Source organism: Stylophora pistillata, chromosome 5 (assembly GCF_964205215.1).
Source record: "Stylophora pistillata chromosome 5, jaStyPist1.2, whole genome shotgun sequence".
NCBI lineage: Eukaryota > Metazoa > Cnidaria > Anthozoa > Scleractinia > Pocilloporidae > Stylophora > Stylophora pistillata.
The window spans coordinates 14,497,924-14,519,654 of NC_142523.1; the positions used below are offsets into that span (position 1 = coordinate 14,497,924).

A 21,731-nucleotide genomic window follows, 5' to 3' on the forward strand; every position below is an offset into this window, starting at 1 on the left:
GCAGCTGCTTTGTTTGCTTCTTTAGTATCAGGCACTGTATGGACTATTGGACATTAAGTCTACGCCCACTCCAAGCTAATGTTTCACAAGTATGGTACAGGGTTGGGTATCAACGACACAATACAGGGCAGGGAAGCTAAACATGTGCAAATTGCTAGCTTTGCCAGAAACAGCCAGTACAAACAACGTCGGTATCAGGATTTTAGACATGACCACATTAGCAAGTTATAGCTTCCTGTCAAGCGACCCTCACTTTTAGCCTATCATCAGTCACGTTACACTCTTATTCCTACCCGCTTTTGTAAGGATCCCCAACATTACTGCTATTGTAGCTTGAATAAAGAAGCTGATAGTTAACATTGCTTATTCTGATACAATGAAATATATGAAGTTCATATATTTTGAACTGCGGTATTAGATACCTATGATGCACGATCCTCGCAGTAGATAGCGCTATTTAAGTAATAGCGAAAATCAGACCTGAAAAAAAATCAGGCCTGTACGGGATTCGAACCACTCACCTCTGCGATACTAGTGCAGCGCTCTTACCAATTGAGCTAACAAGCCAACTGGGAGCAGGCCGTTAAGTTGATTCGTAATCATGCGCGAGGCTCCGATGTGGGGTAGTCCGCCATGTGCTTTTGTTTTAAGGGGCAACGTAAACATGCAGTGGTTTGGCTATGTTTTGGTCGATGAATTTTTCAATTCCCTTTGTTTTCGATTTAATTGAGCGATGGGCAAATGTGTATTCAATCGTAAATGGTTTAGATTTATGAATAAAACTTAGTCCTAGAAAATCATTTTTTGTCCTTGAAAAGTCCTTAAAGAGTCCTTGAATTTTGTTTGTCTAAAGTTGTACGAACCATGTGTATGTGATGGCAAACCAACACAAGAATGTTTGAGGTACTCCAAATGAATTTAGCATGTATTACCTCAAGATGCAATGTTATCCTGAGTATGTCATGTGTAGTGTCGCAAAGTCTTTAATTGTAACGGAACAGACTCCAATATACAAGAAGAGTTTACACCGAAATTAGTCAGATCCAACGTATCCAAAACGTCATTCGGCTTAGCAGCCAAGCCTGCAATATCCATGGATACCCGGATATAACATCCCATCCTAACCTATTTAAAGTTCAAAGTCCACTCTAACAACGCAACTTAACATAGAAGAACTAAAACAATGTTCTAGTCATAAACAAAGTCAGCATCTCTCTTTGGCTTTGGTGTTCGAGTTGAACGTCTCAATTCCATTGCTGAGTCGGGAGGACCACTATCTGCGGGATTCCTATCATCCGAGACTGTAGATCCGAGTTGATCCAAAGGAGGCATTGCTGCCCCAGCGAACTCTTCCGACTCCAAGCAGCCGTTGTCATTGTCATCATTAACTGGTAGCTCCATGCGTGGAACTCTACTAAGAAACTTCACATTACGAGTGAGATGCTGTCCAGTCTCAGCATTGACAAGTTCAAAAGTATCTGGTCCTTTGCTACGAACAATGACATACTTCTGATGACCAAACGTGGGAATCAATTTTCCAGATTTTGTATTTGCTACAAATACAATATCCCCAGGTACTAGGTTATGTTGTTGTGCATGTCGCTTGGCATCAGTATACTCACATAACTTCCTCTGGTATTCCTTGTACCTCTCTTCAGGGTTGTTCTGATCCATTTCTGGTACTGTTGGCAACTTTGTTGTTATCTCTCTGTTGAGAAACAGTTTAGCCGGGGTCATGTTAGTCCCGGCATGTGGAGTGGATCTGTAAACTTGCAGGATTGTGGGCAGAACCTCTGTCCAGGATAGACCATCTAACTCTGCTGCTCTGATACTGTGCTTTAGGTACCTATGAAATCTTTCGACCTGCCCATTTGCTTGTGGAAAATAGGGTGATACTCTTCTGTGCTGTATTCCATTTGCCTTCATGAAGTCTTGGAATTCCTCAGCTACGAACTGACGTCCATTGTCCGTGATCAGAACTTTTGGATTTCCAAATCGTGCAAATATATCTGCAAGTGCAGTGACTATACTCTCACTTGTAATACGCTTAAGAACAATAGCCTCGGGCCATTTGCTTCTGTAATCAACAACAGTCATGATGTAGATGTCAGAGTCCATCCCCGGCCAGAACAGAATTCTACGAAGGCGTTGCTTGCAACGCACAATACCTTGATGAGCCTCATGTGCCAAGGTCAATGCCTTTTTTCTCAACTTCTCAGGAACATAAATTCGTCGACCTCGCCACAGTAGGCCCTGTGCAAAGCTCAGTTCATCTTTAAAATGTTTCCATTTATTATTTACCAGGTTCTGGGTTCCATCAAGTACCTTCACCACCTCTAGTAATTCAGGGTCAGACTCTCCAGCCTCTTTTATTTCATCAATTGAGAGCAAAGCATCAGCACTTTTGACAAAGTGTACATGCTCCTCAACAAAACTTGTTTCTGTAACAGTAGCGTTCAAAGGTAATCTTGACAGTCCATCTGCAATGTTCTCAGATCCAGGTTCATAAGTGAGTGTGAAGTCATAGTCCTGACATCTCAAAGCAATCCGTTCAAGGCGAATTGATTGAGTGTTTTTATTGAATACGCCAAGCAGTGGTTTATGATCAGTCGAGACGACAACGTGGGGACCATAAATGTAAGAATGCATCTTCTGCAATCCGAACAGCACAGCCATTGCCTCTCGTTCGATCTGCGAATATCTCTTCTCTGCAGCAGTTAGACTTCTGGACGCATAAGATATGGGCTGCCAACGGCTGTCAACATTTTGCAGCAAGACACACCCAAGACCGACTGGGCTGGCATCTACTACAAGTTTGGTCTCGGCTTCCAATGAGTAGTGTGCAAGGCATGGTGCTTTAATCAGAAGCTCTTTAACTTCCTCAAAGGCATTGGATTCTGTTGTACTCCATTTCCACACCACACCTTTCTGCGTAAGATATCGTAAGGGGGTGATCACTGTTGCAAGGTTGGAAACAAACTGTGTAAGGTATGTAATGCTTCCCAGAAATGATCTCAGCTCAGCTTGGTTTTGAGGTACTGGTGCATCTGCAATGGCTTTTACCTTGTCAGGGTCAGGCTTAATGCCCTCAGCAGAGATGACGTGTCCTAGAAATTTCAGCTCACACATGCCCAAGGCACACTTGTCTGCATTGAGACGAAGGCCACAGTCTTGAAGTTTAGCCATAACTGCACGAAGATTCTTCCAGTGTTCTTCTGGTGTTGACCCGTACACCACAACATCATCAAAGTAGCTAAGCACACCTGATAAGCCTTCACACACTATGCTCATGACCCTTTGGTACACCTTTGGTGCTGACGCAAGTCCGAAGGGCAGCCTTTTGAACTGATACACTTTGCCTGCGGCTATGAACGATGTAATTTCTCTAGATTCTTCCGCTAGGCGAACCTGCCAATATACTTTCCTTAGATCCAGAGTCGAAAACATCCGAGCCCCACTCAGTTGCCGTAACAGGTCTTGGATTCTAGGAATTGGAAACCGCTCTCTTATCACTGCTTTATTAGCTTCCCTGAGATCAACGCACACTCTCAATTCTCCATTCCCCTTGTAGACAATCTGCACAGGTGATATCCACGATGCTCCTGTCGCTTCTTCAATCACATCTTCTTGGATCATTCGCTCTATTTCTTGTTTCAATCTCTCCTCTAAGGGTGCTGGGACTGGCCTTTGTTTTTGTACCTTGGGAGGGACATCTGAATTGATTTTAATTTTGTACTCATAATTCTTAAAGTCTCCGAGCTCTTCCTTGAAGAGATTTTCATACTCCTGATAGATCTTCTCCCTCGCCTTGGTTGGGCTCTCCCCTACTGCATGGATTTTTACAAGGTTTAGGGTGGACAGGGCGCTTCTTCCCAACAGGGGGGGACCTTCCACATCGATCACATACACTGGCTCCATTACTTCCATCTTATTGCATCTCAGTTTAGCATCAAATACTCCTAAACACTTGAGGTCTCCTCCACCAAAAGCTGAGAACTTGACATTGGTTGGGTTAAGAGGAATGTTCAGGTTGTTTCTAAACCACTGTTTCGGGATCAAGGTTTTAGCACAGCCAGTGTCAATCATCATTTGAACAAGTTTACCATTGATTTCAACATCAGTTTCAACACCCAGCCCCTCATTATTAGTAGTATACAAAACATATTCAGGGTTAGACTTATCTGACTGTTGCTGGACTGGCTGGACAAACTTTACATCTTCTTTATTCTCTGATTCTCTTGATCTGCAATATTTCCAAAAGTGACCAGTCTTCTTACATTTTATGCACTGTGCATTCCTAGCTTTGCACCTTTCGTTATTAGCAAGATGATCCGTTTTTCCACATCGAAAGCAGGCTTTTTCTTTCGCTTTATTTACTGAAGATCTTACCGCATTAACATCAGATTTTCCAGGAACGTTTTGGGCCCCGTGACCCCCAAGTAGCTGTGTATCCTTCTTTGCTGATTCAATTGCTCTCCCGAGCGTCTGGGCTCTTTCCAGTGTAAGAGTCTCTCCTTGTTGTAGTAGCTTTTCTCGTAGATATCCGTCAGAACACTTCTCTATAACTTGACCAGGAATATTATCATCAGTTGCTTCCCCAAAGTCGCATGTTAAACTCAGCATACGTAACTCTGCAATGAAGGTATCAAGTGATTCATGTTGAAGTTGAGCACGTTTTCGAAACTTGTGCCTCTCTGCCCACTTGTTTCTCTTCGGCTGAAAATGTGCACTCAACGCTTGTTTAACTTCCTCAAATTTCTTGTTCTCTCCCGGCAAACCTGAGAGCAAACGCTGGACTCCCGTCCCCGCAAGATGTAGAAGAGTAGCTTTTTGAACGTCGTCGCTTTCCTTATCTAATTTCGTAGCAATTCGGTAGTTGTCGAAAGCATCGAGCCAAAACTTCCACTCATCCGCCAAGTTTGTCGCCTCTAAATTAACTGGTGACAACGAAAACCTTTCAAAACTCATCTTGGCCTGTTATCCGATTGTCTTTTATCCTCGTCGCCAATTTGTAGTGTCGCAAAGTCTTTAATTGTAACGGAACAGACTCCAATATACATGAAGAGTTTACACCGAAATTAGTCAGATCCAACGTATCCAAAACGTCATTCGGCTTAGCAGCCAAGCCTGCAATATCCATGGATACCCGGATATAACATCATGGAAGGCTGTACCGTATAGCAATCACCTGGCTTCCCTAGAAGACTTATACATTCAATTGAGTTGACTAATTATATAATATTATATTATGTGTAACAATGTAGGCTATGTTTTCACCTGACAGATTTGGAATTGTAGTTGTTAATAATGCTTAGGGGCAGCCAAAGTTTTTCTTACAGCACAGCCTTGTAATGTGTAATTGTTATATAACATCTTATCATTAAAGGATGTCCTATTCTAAATAAAGGGCTGTTAGTTAAACAATAAACTGTAAATCAGTTAGGTGTTCCATGCAATTTTAGTGTTTAGTTATTATGTCAGACAAACCACATTGTAATCAACAAACATGAATTCAGTTTAAGATGATAAAGTATATATTTGTGTAAAAAAACTTGATCGGGGACTATTGAGATGTTTGTCTCTGAAATCATTAAAGGAAAATGATTGAGCAATGGCAAGTGTCATTAATATGAGTCCTCTATTCAATGTTGACTGATCCCAAAAGAATTCCATTATCCATAGTGAAATTTTGCTCTAAAAATCTCCTCTTTACCATTGTAGATCATAGTTCCCTTCTTCTGATCATTGACAATAAGCTTTGCCTCTCCTTTCCCTTCGCTAAGTTGTTTTCTGAACCCACCACAACCTTCAAATTGGTCAAAAAGGTTGCATAACCTTCTCAGGCTTGAAAATGTTATAGCCACTGATCCATGCAATTTTTGACTTTTTGTTACCGGTTTGGTTTCAACCTCTATCCCATACCTTGTTACACTAAGAATCTCCTTTTGCAAAAGATCGAAGACCTCCCGTGGCATGGGAAGTTCGAAGCAAACCATCCACGGATGTAGTTTGCTCATTCTTGAGCTATGAGGCGATATATCACAGTCTTTGCGCGAATCATGCTTCTTTTTAGAATGGGGTAAAGTTGGCCGATGCTATATTTAGGTCGCTCACGAATACCTCCAAACTTCGCTTTCACTGTGATTTACAAGGACAGAATATAGCAGACCAAGAATACAAGTAACCACATACAAGAGCATGCAGTGCATATCGTTAAGACGAACTCGACAAGAACTTCTGACTACGATATGATCAGAGTTTAATATTGACGGAGGTCAATGTTCCATAGACGAATAGCGCGTGCTAAGACGAAGGTAGAATTAAACTACGTGCTGTAGGCTTATCCGAAAATCGTATGTTGTAAACCGTATGCCGGTTCGAACTGAAATACAATAATGAAAATAGAAGCTAACGTGACTAGCGTATTGAAGTGCAAAGATAAAATAATATAAACGAAGAAACTAACACTAACATTCGCAAGAGCCCTTTTTACAGTTACCGGCGCCATATTGGATGTGTAACCGCGCAAACATGATAGCGAGGTTAGTGTTGAGTCGCGTTGCGAGTTCTAGTGAGAGTTTAGTGAAATGTGGTGGTGCTCTGTCCTTTTCATCGAGATATTTCGACAATGAACGATACTTTCCCTAAGCAGGATATTCCTCCTTCTTCTTCGAAAAGAAGAGGAAGACACTGTGCCGCTTTTTGGTTGTGCTAATAGCTATTATGACACAGCAGGCAATCCAACAGGTCTGCATTTCTTTTGTCAATTGAAAATTGGCACGCCAATAAATCTCCCCCTCATTTTCAACTTCACTTAGTTTCGCTGCTGGACGTCATTCGTTTCCGAATGACGTCCAGCAGCGAATCAGATGGTGCAATCTCCTGAATCGCCAGCATGCAAAGGACGGATTCTTCATCACAAAATCAACTTCTTTGTGCTCAGAACATTTCAAAACAGAAGACATGCGAAAAAACGTGGGCAGGTCGCTGGAAATTGGTTAAAGGTTTATAATGTTTGTACGGTTGTTTTGTTGCTTGGATACCAAAAGAAAATGGAGCTTTGATTTTCGGTATTGTAGTGTTTATGCTGGGATTTTTTTCTCCTTATTAAAAAGGTGACATTTATATTTCTTTGTGCACTGTGGTCTTATACGATATCTGTGAACTGAATGTAAAATTATAAAATTATAATGTAAAATTAAAATGTAAAATTAAAAATTTAATAAAATCATGAGTTTATTATTATATATATGGGCAGAACCATCTCGATTAAACTAGTCAGTACCGAAAAAAACACGGAAAATGCCTGCTTAAAGGGTCCCAGTAGCAACTGTGACAACTCAAGAAGAGTCATTTGAAGTTGAACAGGAATTATTTCACCAAGAAGTTGAAGCAGCTGTGTCAACTGTCAATGCTGCTTCATCTTCACCAGCCCTGCAACAATCAGATGTTCTTAAGCTGCAACGGGAAATAGAGCTACTGCAAGTACAATTAGCTGACTTGAAAGAAAAACTAAGTGAAGTTGAAAATGAGGGGGATATTTATTGGCGTGCCAATTTTCAATTGACAAAATTAAAGATGATGAGGCTGCAGTTCTATTTTATACTGGATTCCCAAACTATGGAGCACTCATAAGCTTCTATAATTTTATTGACCCAGTGCTGGCAAAGATGCAGTACTGGAAAGGAGAGAAATTGTCGAAAGAGAGTCAGCCATACCAAACAGATGATAACAGAAGTAAGCCGGGGCCTTCAAGAAACTGTCATTCTTGGATGAATTTTTGCTCATACTTATGAGACTAAAGGCTGGGTTATTTGTACAAGATCTTGCTGATAGATTTGGGATCAGCAAGAGCCTGGTGTCCAGAATCTGCATTACATGGATTAATCTTAACTATGTGGAACTGAAAGAACCTTTCCCATTTCCAGCACAAGAACTTGTTCACAAAAATATGCTGCAAGAGTTTGCTCAATATGCAACAACTAAGATTATTTTAGACTGTACAGAACTGTTTATTTTTTCTCCTGTGAATAATAATGTGAATTATTGTCAATAGGCTCTTCGAAATGTTATGTTTGAAGAATAGAATTTTGAAGCTCCTTCCCATAAAGACATAGTTTAACTCGCGTTTTATTGTCATGCCAATCACTTCCCTTATTTACACAGTGTACAATGGTACCTTATCTTGATTTTACAAGCCCAACATCATCTTTTTTTCCCTGAGTACTAACAACATTAATATTAATATTTCTTAATGTAAGGAAAGATTACACCTAAATCAATTTGAGCATTAAATTTGAGCTGGTGAAGGTGAAGCAGCACTGACAGTTGACACAGGTGCTTTAACTTCTTGGTGAAATAATTCCTGTTCAACTTCAAATGACTCTCCTTCAGTTGTCACAGTTGCTACCGGGACCCTTTTAGCAGGCATTTTCCATAGTTTTTTCGGTACTGACCAGTTAAATCGAGATGGTTCTGCCCATATATATAATAATTAAACTCATCATTTTATAAATTTATAATTTTACATTTTAATTGTACATTACAATTTTATAATTTTACATTCAGTTCACAGATATCGTATAAGACCACAGTACACAAAGAAATATAAATATCACATTTTTAATAAGGAGAATAAAATCCCCCCCCAAAACAAAAATCCCAACATAAACACTTCAATACCGAAAATCAAAGCAGGCATTTTCTTTCGGTATCCAAGCAACAAAACAACCGTAGAAACATTATAAACCTTTCACCAATTTCCAGCGACCTGCCCACGTTTTTTCGCATGTCTTCTTTTTTGAAATGTTCTGAGCACAAAAAAATTGATTTTGTGATGAAGAATCCGTCCTTTCCATGCTGGCGATTCAGGAGATTGCACCATCTGATTCACTGCTGGAAGTCATTCGGAAACTAGAAGAAATGCAGACCTGTTGGATTGCCTGCTGTGTCATAATAGCTATTAGCACAACCAAAAAGCGGCACAGTGTCTTCCTCTTCCTTTCGAAGAAGAAGGAGGAATATCCTGCGTAGGGAAAGTATCGTTCATTGTCGAAATATCTCGATGAAAAGGACAGAGCACCACCACATTTCACTAAACTCTCACTAGAACTCGCAACGCGACTCAACACTAACCTCGCTATCATGTTTGCGCGGTTAAACATTCGCAATAACGTCCGTAACACGAAAGCGTAGCATAATCGATACTTGCACTGATCGCAGGGAAGACAGGAAGAAACGATTAATAAGCTACATGGTATGCAACTTGAACGGTACTTTATGGCAAAATAACCCTATATTGGAGATATGGACCTAATCAAGCGCGATTCCGAGATACGAACTAACGAACCGATTTAATAACGATAGGCCATTGTTAGGTGATAAAAGGAAACCTAACTGGAACGACGAACAACAGAGAACTCAAAAACTAAGCCTAATAAAAGACAAGGAATAGATTACTCACTTTGGTTTGCACACGCACTGAACTTGACTGGTAGAGTAGATGAGTAACAGTGTAGAGAAGCTATGGCCCAATGCCGAGTAGAAGGTGACGCAGTGAAATCTACACTTGAACTAATCTAACTAGTAAAACCTCGTGGTTATAACTATCCAAAGAGCACGTACACAAAACCTAGCGGTAATAACAATTTCCCTCACGGACATAGCAGCTGGGGGCTTATTAACCACAGTGGCTTAAGTAAGTAAGTAAGGCCTTGTTTGAAAGTGACAATTACTTGATAATATCTACGGTGTAGAAGGTTCTAGCGACAGGAACTGGATTAGCATCACGTTTCAAACCCAACATTCACTACCGCTTCAGCAAGCTTGTTAAGCTCTTTGATTGTAGTATCTAAGTTTCTTAGTTTTTTTCGCGTTTGATATTCGCCGCTCAAATTTTGATTTCTCTTGCTTCAGTGCCTCTTTTATTGAAATAATTAGTTCGCCTTCGGTAGTTTCAGAGTGATCGCCATCTTGAATTTTGTTTAACTGAACCCCAGATCCTCCGCGACCAAAATGAAAGTTGGCCCAACAAAAGAATATTAATCCAGCAGCCATTTATGAAAGTGGTCTATAGGGTGCTTACCATTTGTAAGAAAAATCCAATTGGTGTAACCGTGGCATAAAGGTAGGGAGTTTCCGAATTCATGGACCAACCGGATGAGATTGAGCTTACCATTTATCCATCAGGCGTCTCGTCCCGCTCCAACCCAAGGCAACCCAAGCGGAAAGGCCTGGAAACGGAATTTTATGACCTTCCGTTCCAAATGGAAAAAGAGGAGTACCTCTGAAGGTACTCCACAATTTCCGAGGGGAATTTCCGGAAAATTACCTTACCATTTGACCTTAAACCGAAATTTCCGAGTTTTTTGGCCAAATGGTAAGTACCCCTAATTTCCTGGCGCGTCTCAATATCCTGAATACCAATCAAATCGTTTCTTGCAAGAAATATACGTCTGAACAAACTCGCTTTACTTGGTTCGGATGGTACGAGATTTAACCCTCTAAAAAGACATTTTAATTTGAAATTATCTTTCTCTCTGCGTAGAAAATTTCTCATGAAATAAGCAAAATTAGAGGGTAACTTTAATTAAAAGAGCGTGGCCACATGGGAAGCAAGCAATGATGGTTTCCTAACTGTAACAATTAAACTGTCATCCAAGATACACCACTAAGAGTTACCCCATGTTGTCTGTAGGAGCTTAGTTTCCCACCTTTGTGAGTTCCATGAAGGTTTTGATCCGCTTTAATTTCGATATATCTGTTCGGTCTATAATCTTACCTGATTAGTTGCTAAATTCTTTAGAAGTTTTTCAGTTCATAAGTTACCCATCGGAGCTTAGGGCTACAAATCTGATCTGATTGAGCGGAAGTTGCTACTGTATATTCACCATTAAAAATACGTAGTGGACCCTAATTTAAACATTTTTAAGATGAAATAAAAAGCTTTTTTCTAAACAGATCTCTAAATGGAAATTACACGGACAAGTAAAAATATGTAAGAGATTAGTTCCAGAGACTGCATTTTACTAAACTTTATCATAGATGAACAGTTCATGGCATTGTCTAGCAAACGAGGAACATTGGGTAGCGTGTTTATCCTCTCTTAAAAGAAATTGCATTTGGCAATGATGTATCTTTTTTGTTTGTGCAGAAGATGAAATTTGGTCATGTTGTAAGATAGATTTCCAAAATTGAGGTGTTTCGAGCACTGAGTCGCCTTCTAGGATCTGATGGCATCATATCGACGTGCTGAATAAACACGCGAACGCAACATGTCCGCCATTCTTCATCTAGAACCTTCGTTTACTTATCAGCGGTCGAGCCTCTGAAGAGAGTAAAAAGCCATCGTTTTTTAAGGTTTGCTGCAGTGGACATCGACAGACCCCATAAACAGCATTGGATAACCAAAGCTACGGGTTGATTAATTTTTCCTTATTGATTCCATGATTCGAACAGCAATTAACTATAGAGGGACTAGAAGGTCTCTCTCAGTATTCTCGACTACTCGTAAATAAATTAAATGTAAAAGACGCGGTGCAAAGAGTGAATCTCGCGTTTTTAGGAAGCTAGGGTTACTCTTGGCTACGAGCAACTCTTTGGTAACTTTCGTCTGGCCAAGCTTCCCTCGAGCTACATATCTCGGGAAACATACCCTGACGCATGAACTGGTTGTTAAATGAGATGAGTCGACGAGTCATCACAAGCAACGAAACCGTAAAAAATAAAAGCGTGATTTCGGAATGAAGCTATTGATTTCTATCGATTTATACTTTTTGAGATTAGTCATCATTTATCGCCCGAAAGGGAGGAAAGGAAGGCGGAATTTTGCATATGGCTAAGCAGGACTCGTACTTGACAACGTCATCGCTAATCTTTATGAAGGTAGATCCTGGACAAAATGTTCGATTCGTCGTTTCGTTATGGCGTTTCGTCGTTTCGTTGTTTTCCGAGTTCGACTCGTCGAACTTTCAGTTCGTTTCGTCGTATTGTCAGTTCGATTCGTCGGCTGGCCTCTTCGACTCGTCGTTTTACGAGTCCGACTCGTCATCGACCACATCGGTTCGTCGTTTTGTCGTTTCGCCATTTCGTCATTGCGTTTCGTCGTTTCGTTATGTCGTTTCGTTAGGTCGTTTCGTCGTTTCGTTATGTCGTTTCGTCGTTTCGACTTGTCCACTCAACAGGAGCTATAATTCAACCTAAATTACATGAAGAATTACTTGATTCCATACGCTCTTACATGAATCATTAATGTGGTATCTATAATTTGCTCTCTGCTGAAGGAAATGGATCCTTTGAAGAGCGACTTACGCCACAGCATAGAATTCGTCTTGTGTCGTGGGAATGATCGTTTTCATGAAAGTGACAATGGAATTGGATACCTAGTAACACACCTTGACAGAGTCTTCTATATTCTAGTTCGTGCATCTTCGTTATTTAACATTCCTCCTCAGCTGGAGTGTTTGTTACAAAGAGCTTGTTTGTTGTTCTTGGTGGCAGTGACAACTCATTGTAAAGGCGGTTGTTTAAGTTTACAGGATGTAGGGGTCGTCCCAGCATAGATTTTCCCAGAGAACTCCTGGAACAGTACCTTGAGAATAATTTTAGACATATTTAAATTCGACGAGATGATATGATAGTTTTTGGCGTTTGAACGAGCGGATGATAATGCATGATTCCGACGTTTTTAGCGTTAGCACTTCATCGTACAGCGAATAGAATGGGTGGGTTACTTTTCATCATCTTCTTTTTTTCACGGTAGGAGAGACTCGACATTAGCACTCAATTCTAATTTTAGCAGTACATGTTACGTTTTAATTCAAGTAATTAAAAGATTTGGACCCTCAACTAAAGCACGGCTTTACTGAGGCTTTTAGTATGCCACACTTCCACTGCTAAAGCACTGTGCTAGGAATTGGGAAAAAACTAGAACTCCTTAATAAACATGTTTTACTAATAATCCTTGGTGAAAAAGTAGGTACATACGAGGTGCTTTTGGAAAGTCCAAACCTTGTCAGCTTGAGAATGAAAAGACTTTTTCATATATTGATTTTAGTTCACAAGTCATTTCGAGCAGCCGCAGCTGCCTACGTAGCAGCATTATTTACAACGAGAACCAACATTAATGGGCCTAGAGGTATAAACAGGTTGCAGTTACCATGTGTATAAATACTACATCTTATGGGAAAAACTCCTTCAAATTTCTTGCGCCCAAATTATGGAATTTGTTTTTTTTAGAAACAACTGCCTAGATTTTACAAGCATATATACATCTGTTCTCTTTTTCTCTTTCTTCTTTAATTGTACATATATTTTTCACTCTATTTATTTCTCAGAGAAGTGCTTGTACACTATTCAATCCAAGTTGAAATAAAGTTTTACTACTACTACTACTACTACTACTACTACTACTGCAACTACTACTACTACTACTTCTACTACTACTACTACTACTACTACTACTACTACTACTACTACTACTACTACTACTACTACTACTGCTACTACTACTACAAATGGAAATCTCTCATATGGTCTCTTTGGTTGGCATTAGGGGAGTTTCAAGCCAAATGGTAATCTGTTATGTTTTCAAACTTGATTAATTCATACAAGTAAAATCAAAGTATGTCTTTGCTTTTGAAGTTTTGCAAATGTTTCATGCCTTTCAGTGACTACACGTCAAATTATGTCAACACTCTCACTACTTGACTGTGTTCAAGTTGAGTCAGCCAAGTCATTTAAGAATCAGTTCATGCTTTCAGCTGTGTATATACCACATTTCTTCGCTCCATGATGTTACAGTAACACATGAAATTTAACCAGATTTATGATCGAATATGAGATTTCTGTGGGTTCTTAATTTAATTCTTTGAAAAGTAATCAGGTTTTTGGAAACGAACTGGCCACATGCTATTCACTGTCTCACCCCTTCTCCACTTGCTACTTTTTGGAGTGATTTCAACCTATAAAAAGAGCTAATTTATTTATTTCTTTATTTTATTTATTACAATTTAATGGCATAAATACACAAATGCTGGTATGATACAGTTAATTAACCAAAAAAAATTTTTAAAAAGCCATAGGAGAATCTGCAAGAGTCCCATACCCCATGTAACAGCAGATCACCCAATACATATAGTACGAATGAGATACTGTTATAATAAGGACAAATAAAATCATGATTTGCCCACAAGAAATTTCTTCACATTAAATTTAAAATTCCCAGTACAATTTGCAGTGCGAATGTCAACAGGCAACATATTCCAAGAAACTACTATTCGATGGAAATAGGAATATTTAAGGGAATTAGCCCTTGTATATATTTTTTTTAACATCAGATGATCATAATGTTTCAAGGAACAATAATCTAAACTAGAGTAATAATCCACAAAAGGTGAAACATCAATGTCAACAAACCCTTTCAGTGCCCTAAAAGGAGAAAGTTATGTCGATTAAAACTCTTCTCTGTCTTTCAAAGATAATAGATTTAACTTCTCAAGACGAGCTGCATAGCTATCCTTAGTATTTAAAATAAATTTAGTGGTGCGTCTCTGCATTCCTTCAAGCTTATCAGTGTTCTTACGCGAATATGGGGACCATATCTCAGAGCAGTATTCATGGTTAGACCTTACTAAGGAACAGAAAAGGGTTCCTTTGCACTCTGGGGTAAAAGTAAATGGGTCCACTTGTACTCTGTATCTTTAAAATTTTTTTTTTTTTCAATTATTTTGAATTATTTTAGTCAAATTCGGTTTAATTTCTTCTAATTAATTTAAAAAAGGGGAAAAAAGTTACCCTCGACCCTCAACAAGAAACCCTTGACCCTCCTACCCTCCACAAACAGATAGACTCCCGCGGTAATTACTCCAGGGTGCTCGCCCAAGTGATTCATTAACTTTTAGCTGCAAATACGTTTTTCTAAATAACTCGGACGCTTCTGCAGATTAAGTAGCTATTCTAAAGATCTATTTCCTTCGGCAGAGGGAAAATTATACATACCACATTAATGATTCATGTATGAAATAATGTAACATTTCCTGTAATTTAAGTTGAATGGTAGCTCCTGTTGAGTGGACAAGTCGAAACGACGAAACGACATAATGAAACGACGAAACGACCTAACGAAACGACGAAACGACATAACGAAACGACGAAACGCCATGACGAAACGATAAAACGAAGAACCGATGTGGTCGATGACGAGTCGGACTCGTAAAACGACTAGTCGAAGAGGCCAGCCGACGAATCGAACTGGCAATACGACGAAACGAACTGAAAGTTCGACGAGTCGAACTCGGAAAACAACGACTCGACATAACGAAACGACGAATCTAACATTTGTCCAGGATCTACCTTCATAACTCTTGGAACCATCCACTGCACACTGCAATGAAATTTGTGATATTTTTTTTGTTTACTTCCCTCTCCTCGTTTTATTAGATGGTTATTTTCCCTGTCTGACAGATCTTTTATTTTTGTGTTAAATTGCCAGTGTATTTGCTGTTGTTCAAGGAGATGCCATTTTCATCCACCTTGTTAAATGCAAAAAGCATATTCATAAATCAATGTTCAATGTCAATATCTTCGGCGTCAGAGCCTGAATCATATATGATGACTTTGCGGTCGGTTTATATAAAGATGGAAAAGACAGCAGTGGCGGCTCTGATGTTCCAGTTGGGCATGTACCAATTGAACTATCCCATCTCGTTTGCACTTTCCTGAATGCAGAAGATAGCAATGAAGACGATGCCGAGGTTATCGGAAAGCGGACTTTAAAAAACGGACTTGTTGTTACAGCGATTTACTCATTGCGAACAAGGAATAAGAACACTATGTGTTGAATACAAGGAGCGCTCCAAGCAATAAAGGAAAAAGTGAAGTATATGAACGTTGTCAGAAAAATCTGTAAAAAAATAGGTGCTTTTGTAATCATTCAGTGGTCACAGAGCAATTAAATAAAAGCTTGTTTGTTACCCAAGATGCCAATTTTTAACTGGAGAGGGAGGGAGTAAAAGAAAGAGACAATGGCAAGGGGAGGGGGAGGGGGCGATTATTCGAGGGAGGCGATTAATTCAAGGGACGGCTATTATTCGAGAAAATGCGGTACTAAATTTCCTTGTTTTTTTTTCACGCCTCATTCTTTCTTCACCGCATTTTTGTGACCGGCTGGGAAAAACCTTATTATCATTTCCTGACTCACAACAATAAGCAATCGCCACTACTTAACTTATCCACTAGATAGTATTTTAAGTTTCTAGATGGAAGGGTTTCGTCCCCATTTGAGTGAAATATTTTTGTATTGTGATAGAAGTCCCGTACAATGGTCGTTTCTGGTTCAATGGTTGTTTACATCATCGATTCCGAGAAAGGATAGTAGCTCTTTACCATAAATATTCATGCAGGCACTATTACACCGGAAATCCAAAACGGTAAGGTCACTCAATGTCCTCATTGGCTGACACGTTTTACGTATGTTTTGAGAATTTAGTTCTTTATATGTTCATGGTTGTGGTCATTCAGGAAAGCGCTGACAGAGCATGTTTACACGAATGGAATGATTTAAATGTGTTTTCTTCCCACCGTCACTGACGCCTAACTTGATTGGACACGTTGTTCACCAAACCCTCATGACAACAGCACAATTTTACCTTTCCACCCAACATGTAGGATTGTTGCCAAGATTCTACATGCGATTCTTTCTTTCTACATATTTCGTATGGCTTCGCCTTCGTCTGCAACATCACCGTCCGTCCAGGTGCCCCAAGAATTGACGAAACTTCGGCCAGTTGAATTCAGTGGCCTTGAGAGTGGTTTCTCAGAAACCCGTCTTGGCCTCAAGTACGACGACTGCCTTTCGTCTCATCTCAAAGCCTTAGCGCAGAAAGACAAAAAGCTTAGCGAACTAATTCCCCGTCTCGAGGCAGAAAAGAAGATTCAAGATGCGGCAAAGAGGATCGAAGCTACAAAGAGAGCATTTCTCAAAGAAGAAGCTAGCAGGAGAAAGATATCCCCGGAAGGTAGAAAAGATGAAGGCTCTTTCAAAGAGGAGGAAAACAAAACTCAGGTTTTAGTTCCCATCGAAATGCTTGAAATTCAAGAAGAAATCTCTCTAGTAACGCAACTTGAAGTCCATTCGCTTACATGTAAGCTCTGGCTTCGTAGAATTCAGTTAATTTGGCAGCAAGATAAGCTGAGAAACAAAGATCTCCGAGATTTCGAGCGCGCCATCCTCAGCGCCCATGAAAGTATCAAGGAGTATCGAGGCTTTATTCACAAACGAAGCCCCTTCGACAGGGAAAAGCGAGCAACTGACATCATGATGAATTACCAAGATCGCCTGAAAAGTTCCCTCGTCAAAGCCTTAGAGGAAAAAGAAAAATCTCAGTTTGAAATGTTGGAGGATGACGTGCTAAGATTTCTTTCTAACTGGGATCGTATAAGCGCTTTGCTCGGCCTTCAATTAGACTTCCTTGACCGCCTGGAAGATATACCGCCAGAAGACCGCGACCATCTTACACTCTGCGACTGGATCGTGACTTTCCTTCGAAATAACTATGAATCTGTTGGCTTAACTGACAAAAGCTGCTCTAGCAAGGAATTGCTTGCCTCTATTGGTTTTGATCCTCTGAGTTTAGGTGCTGAAACCATTGTGGCGCGCGCGCGAAATACGCAGCAACATATCGATGTGTGCGAATTGGCAGAGATTTATATTGAAGACGAGTTCAAATATAATATTTTGCTGTCTCCAGTGATTCGAAGGTTCCCCTTACAAAGCAATTTAATAAATTCATGGTTTCAACTCCCACGGAATATCGGCGTGAAAGGAAAGGTTGCCAATCTGCTTTGCGAAGTCAACATTCTAAACCTCGTGACAGAGGAATCCCTCGCTTCTGGCACTATCCGCTCTAAACTCAGCGATTTGATGTCATTCAAAGACGGAAAGAGCGTTGTTCTATTTCATGGCACTGATCATCAAAGCGCTTGCGACATTTTATTTCGTGGAATAGATTTGTGTCAAGGACGACAGAAGCGAGACTTTAGCTGTGGATCAGGATTCTATTTGACTGACAATAACAATGAAGCTTTGAACTGGGCAAAGAACACAACAGCGAAACCAGCTTTGTTAGTTTTCAGGGTGAATCAAAAAGAATACCTAGATCACGCAGAAAAATTAAACCTGTTTGAAAATGAACGAAGATGGCAGGAGATTGTGTCTTCGTTTCGATCGGGAAAGAAAACCGCCAAAACACGTAAGAGCTTAAGTGCGTATGACTTGATTGAAGGGCCAGTGGGAAGAATGAGAAGGAACGAGATGTCTGACGGGATTGTGTTCGAGCCAAAGCCTTTCTCTTATCAAATGTGCTTGAATTCTGATGACTTCGCTGACACTTTTCGAAACACTCTCCATTCAATCATTTTTATGGAAATCTGTTGAGGCAAACTACGCACTTTTCAAAAATAACTGCCGATGTGTCGTTCCGTGGTGATGAATTGAGACAAAGGCGTCGTTATGCAATAGAGCTCCGCGCGTTCCGTGGCGCGCACACGCGAGTATCAGTGCCAACAACGAGAGTCAGTTAATTTAAACTGCTCTTTCACGAGAATTATCGCAGTTGTAGTTACAAGCCCTCAGGAACTTTTACTCCAATGCCGGTCATCCACAGTCATAGGAACAAAACCGACAATTCTTCCTTTTCTGTCAAATGACTGGATTACACATGTAGCGAAAAAACCCTAAATTTCTTGACTTTGTCGTTTCAATTTCCCGATCAAAAATAAATTATGAAGTATGAGTCATGTGAACAAGCTCGAAAAAGTCATGCTGGAACTGAGATAAAATATGTAAATTGAAGCCGTCTACATTTTGTAGATACCGATTGACCTAGTCTTCCCTCCCGAAAATTTCAAGAAAAAAAAATTTAAGTAACCAAAATATTCCAAGATCTGCGAAGATTGCTTTGCAAAGAGTTTCATTTTAAGACTGACGATATGTCACGATTTTAGTGAAGAATTCACGGGATAACTTATTATTGTCGAAAAAGCTGAAAACATTTTACTAGAAAATCTTTATTATTATGATATCATAAAGATAACTGTTGCATGTCTGAGGATTATAAAGTGACCTGGATAAAGAGGTCGTATAAGGCTGTATAATTTGTAATATATCGATACTGTAAGCTAAGTTGAATATCTCCGTCGGTTTTACTATTCCAGTATGTTTATGAAAACTGTAAATCCAGCCCTGTGTCGTCCTGATGCGTCAAGAGGCTCCAGCAATTCGTATTTGCATCGAAAATACAAACTAATCAGTTTAAATTTACCACAGAGAACTATTTCCTCTCTTTCTCCTGTGAATCGAGTGTCTGTTACTTGGGAGCAAAGGGCGACTGAATATACCTTACTTGCCTGGGTGAAATGATAAAAGTTTCAAGCCTCCAAAAGAAATTCCATTATGAAATTAGTTTTTCACTGAACAGAAATCTCTATGAAATAGGCAAATATAACCAAATTTCATCAAAAGAACTTGGTCATACAAATAGTAACTTGAAAACTTTCATCAGACATTACTCAAAGTTAACCCATGTTTTTCTAAAACTCTGATTACTTTAATTGTTATAGTCAACCTCGACCGGATTCCACAAAGGTTTGGCGGATCCGCTATAATTTTAATATATCAGATAAATCTGTAATCATTCCTTGTATATGGCGAAATGCTTGAAAAGTCTGTGAGATAATAAGTTACCCATCGAATCCTTGGTGATATATATCTGCTGTAATTAAGCCATAGCGACCCTAATTCAAGAATTTTCAAAATGGAAATTGTTCATGCAGGGATGGACACAGTGCTAGCCCAAATTTATCTAAAAGAAGTGCATAAGAATTTTCTCCCAGACTGATTGCACTTAACTAGCCCAAGTTACCAACAACCAACAGTTCTTGTCAGTATCACAGTTTAACCGAGCACATAATGCCTGACTTCAGCTTCTTGCATCAAAATTTTAATTTTCAGATGTTGCAACTTTGTTTTGATATCTAGTTCGTCTTCTTATGGAAATATACTCCAATGCATTCTACTCAAATACTGAGAGCTCTTTTCCCTAAAAAGCCATCATTATCTACAATAGTAGTGATAATAATAAGGAACTTTAATTAACGCGAGGGTGCATCTAACATCGTGAAGTGATTTAATAATGGCCCTCAAGAAAATTGCACTCAAAATAAAAAAAATTGAGGCATGAGACGCGAAAAGGCACGGGGAAATAAAACAGGTAAATACTTATATCATATGGACTTGAATACATGTGAGCAGAACACAGGAAGGAATATCTCATGCTGTTGTTGATCGAACTCTGCTCTCCTCTCAAACGATTTTAAGCCTTACAAATATCGAAAAACAAAATTGAGTGTAGAGTTTGTCTAAAAATGTTCGCACAGGAATCAGAAATCAAACAAATTTGATGAGATAAAGGTCTCGGGGAGAACATCAACTTCCCTGACGACTCATTTGTTATCGCTGTACTCATTGGACCCTCGATCAAGTCATAAGCGGCTAAACTCTTTCGAGTTCTCGCTGTTTTTTTACCCGAACGAAACGAAGACACAATTTCGCACCATCTTTGTTCATCATCGAACAAATTCAAATGTTCTGAATCGGTGAAGAGCTCTTGTCGATTCGCTTGAAAAACTAACAAAGCTGGTTTCGCCGTTGTGTTCTGAGCCCAGTTCAAAGCTTCTTCGCTATTGTCAGTCAAATAAAATCCTGATCCACAGCTAAAGTCTCGCTTCTGTCGTCCTTGACACAAATCTATTCCACGAAATAAAATGTCGCAAGCGCTTTGATGATCTGTGCCGTGGAAGAGGACAAAATTTTGATCGTCTTTTGACAATAAATTGCCGAGTTCCGATCGCAAAATACGGTAAGCGTGGGATTCTACTGTCACGAGGTTTATGAGGTTGACGTGGCACACCGAGCTTCCTTCGTTTTCAACGTCAGAGGTAGATCTTGAAAGTCGAAACCACGTATTTGTTGAATTGCTTCGAAAAGGAAATATACAAGTCACTGATGATAGAGAAACGTTATACTTAAACTGGTCTCTTATAAAAATTTCTGCCACTTCGCCCAAATCGATATGATGTTGCATATTTCGTGCGCACGCCAACATAGTTTCAGCGGCTGAACTCAGAGGATCAAACCCGATGGACGCAAGCAATTCCTCGCTGGGAGAACTTTTGTCGGTTGAGCTGACGGATTCAAAGCTATTTTGTACAAAAGCCACAATCCAATCGCAGAGAGTTAGATGATCGTGGTCTTCAGGTGATATTTTCTCTAGTCTCTGGAGAACGAAGTTTTGCCGGAGTCCGAGAAAGGAGCAAATGTAGGATACATCTCGAAATGGCCCATTGAAGTCGCTTCTTTCCAACATTTCGAAATTATAGTCGGATTTTCATCTGTTCCCAAAAATAAAGTTGCTATTATGAAACCATTACAGTATTAACATTGTCTTAAACCTACTTTGACTATGTCTTGTTTACTGACAAAGGCCATTCTTAAGAGCCCAGGCGAATGTTCCTGGCCAGAAAAGCAAAACTTTGGAGTTATATAAAAATGTTCTCATCCAAAGAAAAAGCGAAGGAAACAAAGCTTTAGAAGTCGATAGAAAGTGATAAACGTTCAAAATATGGACCAAATAACGCATTACTTATTTACCTCTTTCAAGACAAGTCTGACATTT

At 39.7% G+C, this 21,731-nt stretch overlaps 2 protein-coding genes and 1 long non-coding RNA gene across 3 annotated transcripts in view; 1 reads left to right on the forward strand and 2 right to left on the reverse strand.

The window, feature by feature from the left end:
- Window positions 1–9,873, reverse strand: part of LOC148730421 (uncharacterized) — a 21,645-nt gene extending 11,772 nt beyond the window's left edge. The window contains exon 1 of the long non-coding RNA XR_016001045.1: window positions 9,464–9,873. This is a non-coding gene — a long non-coding RNA (uncharacterized LOC148730421). The remainder of the gene's footprint in view (window positions 1–9,463) is intronic.
- A 6,664-nt stretch (window positions 9,874–16,537) lies between these two features.
- On the forward strand, window positions 16,538–19,318 carry LOC111335785 (uncharacterized). The gene has a single exon (XM_022941780.2). It carries the CDS (start codon window positions 16,715–16,717, stop codon window positions 18,431–18,433), a length of 1,719 nt encoding a protein of 572 aa, XP_022797515.2. The 5' UTR covers window positions 16,538–16,714; the 3' UTR covers window positions 18,434–19,318.
- Window positions 19,319–19,975: 657 nt separating this feature from the next.
- On the reverse strand, window positions 19,976–21,661 carry LOC148730424 (uncharacterized). Its single transcript, XM_088759681.1, has one exon. The coding sequence runs from the start codon at window positions 21,420–21,422 to the stop codon at window positions 20,370–20,372; it is 1,053 nt and encodes a 350-aa protein (XP_088615807.1). The 5' UTR covers window positions 21,423–21,661; the 3' UTR covers window positions 19,976–20,369.
- Window positions 21,662–21,731: the final 70 nt, after the last annotated feature.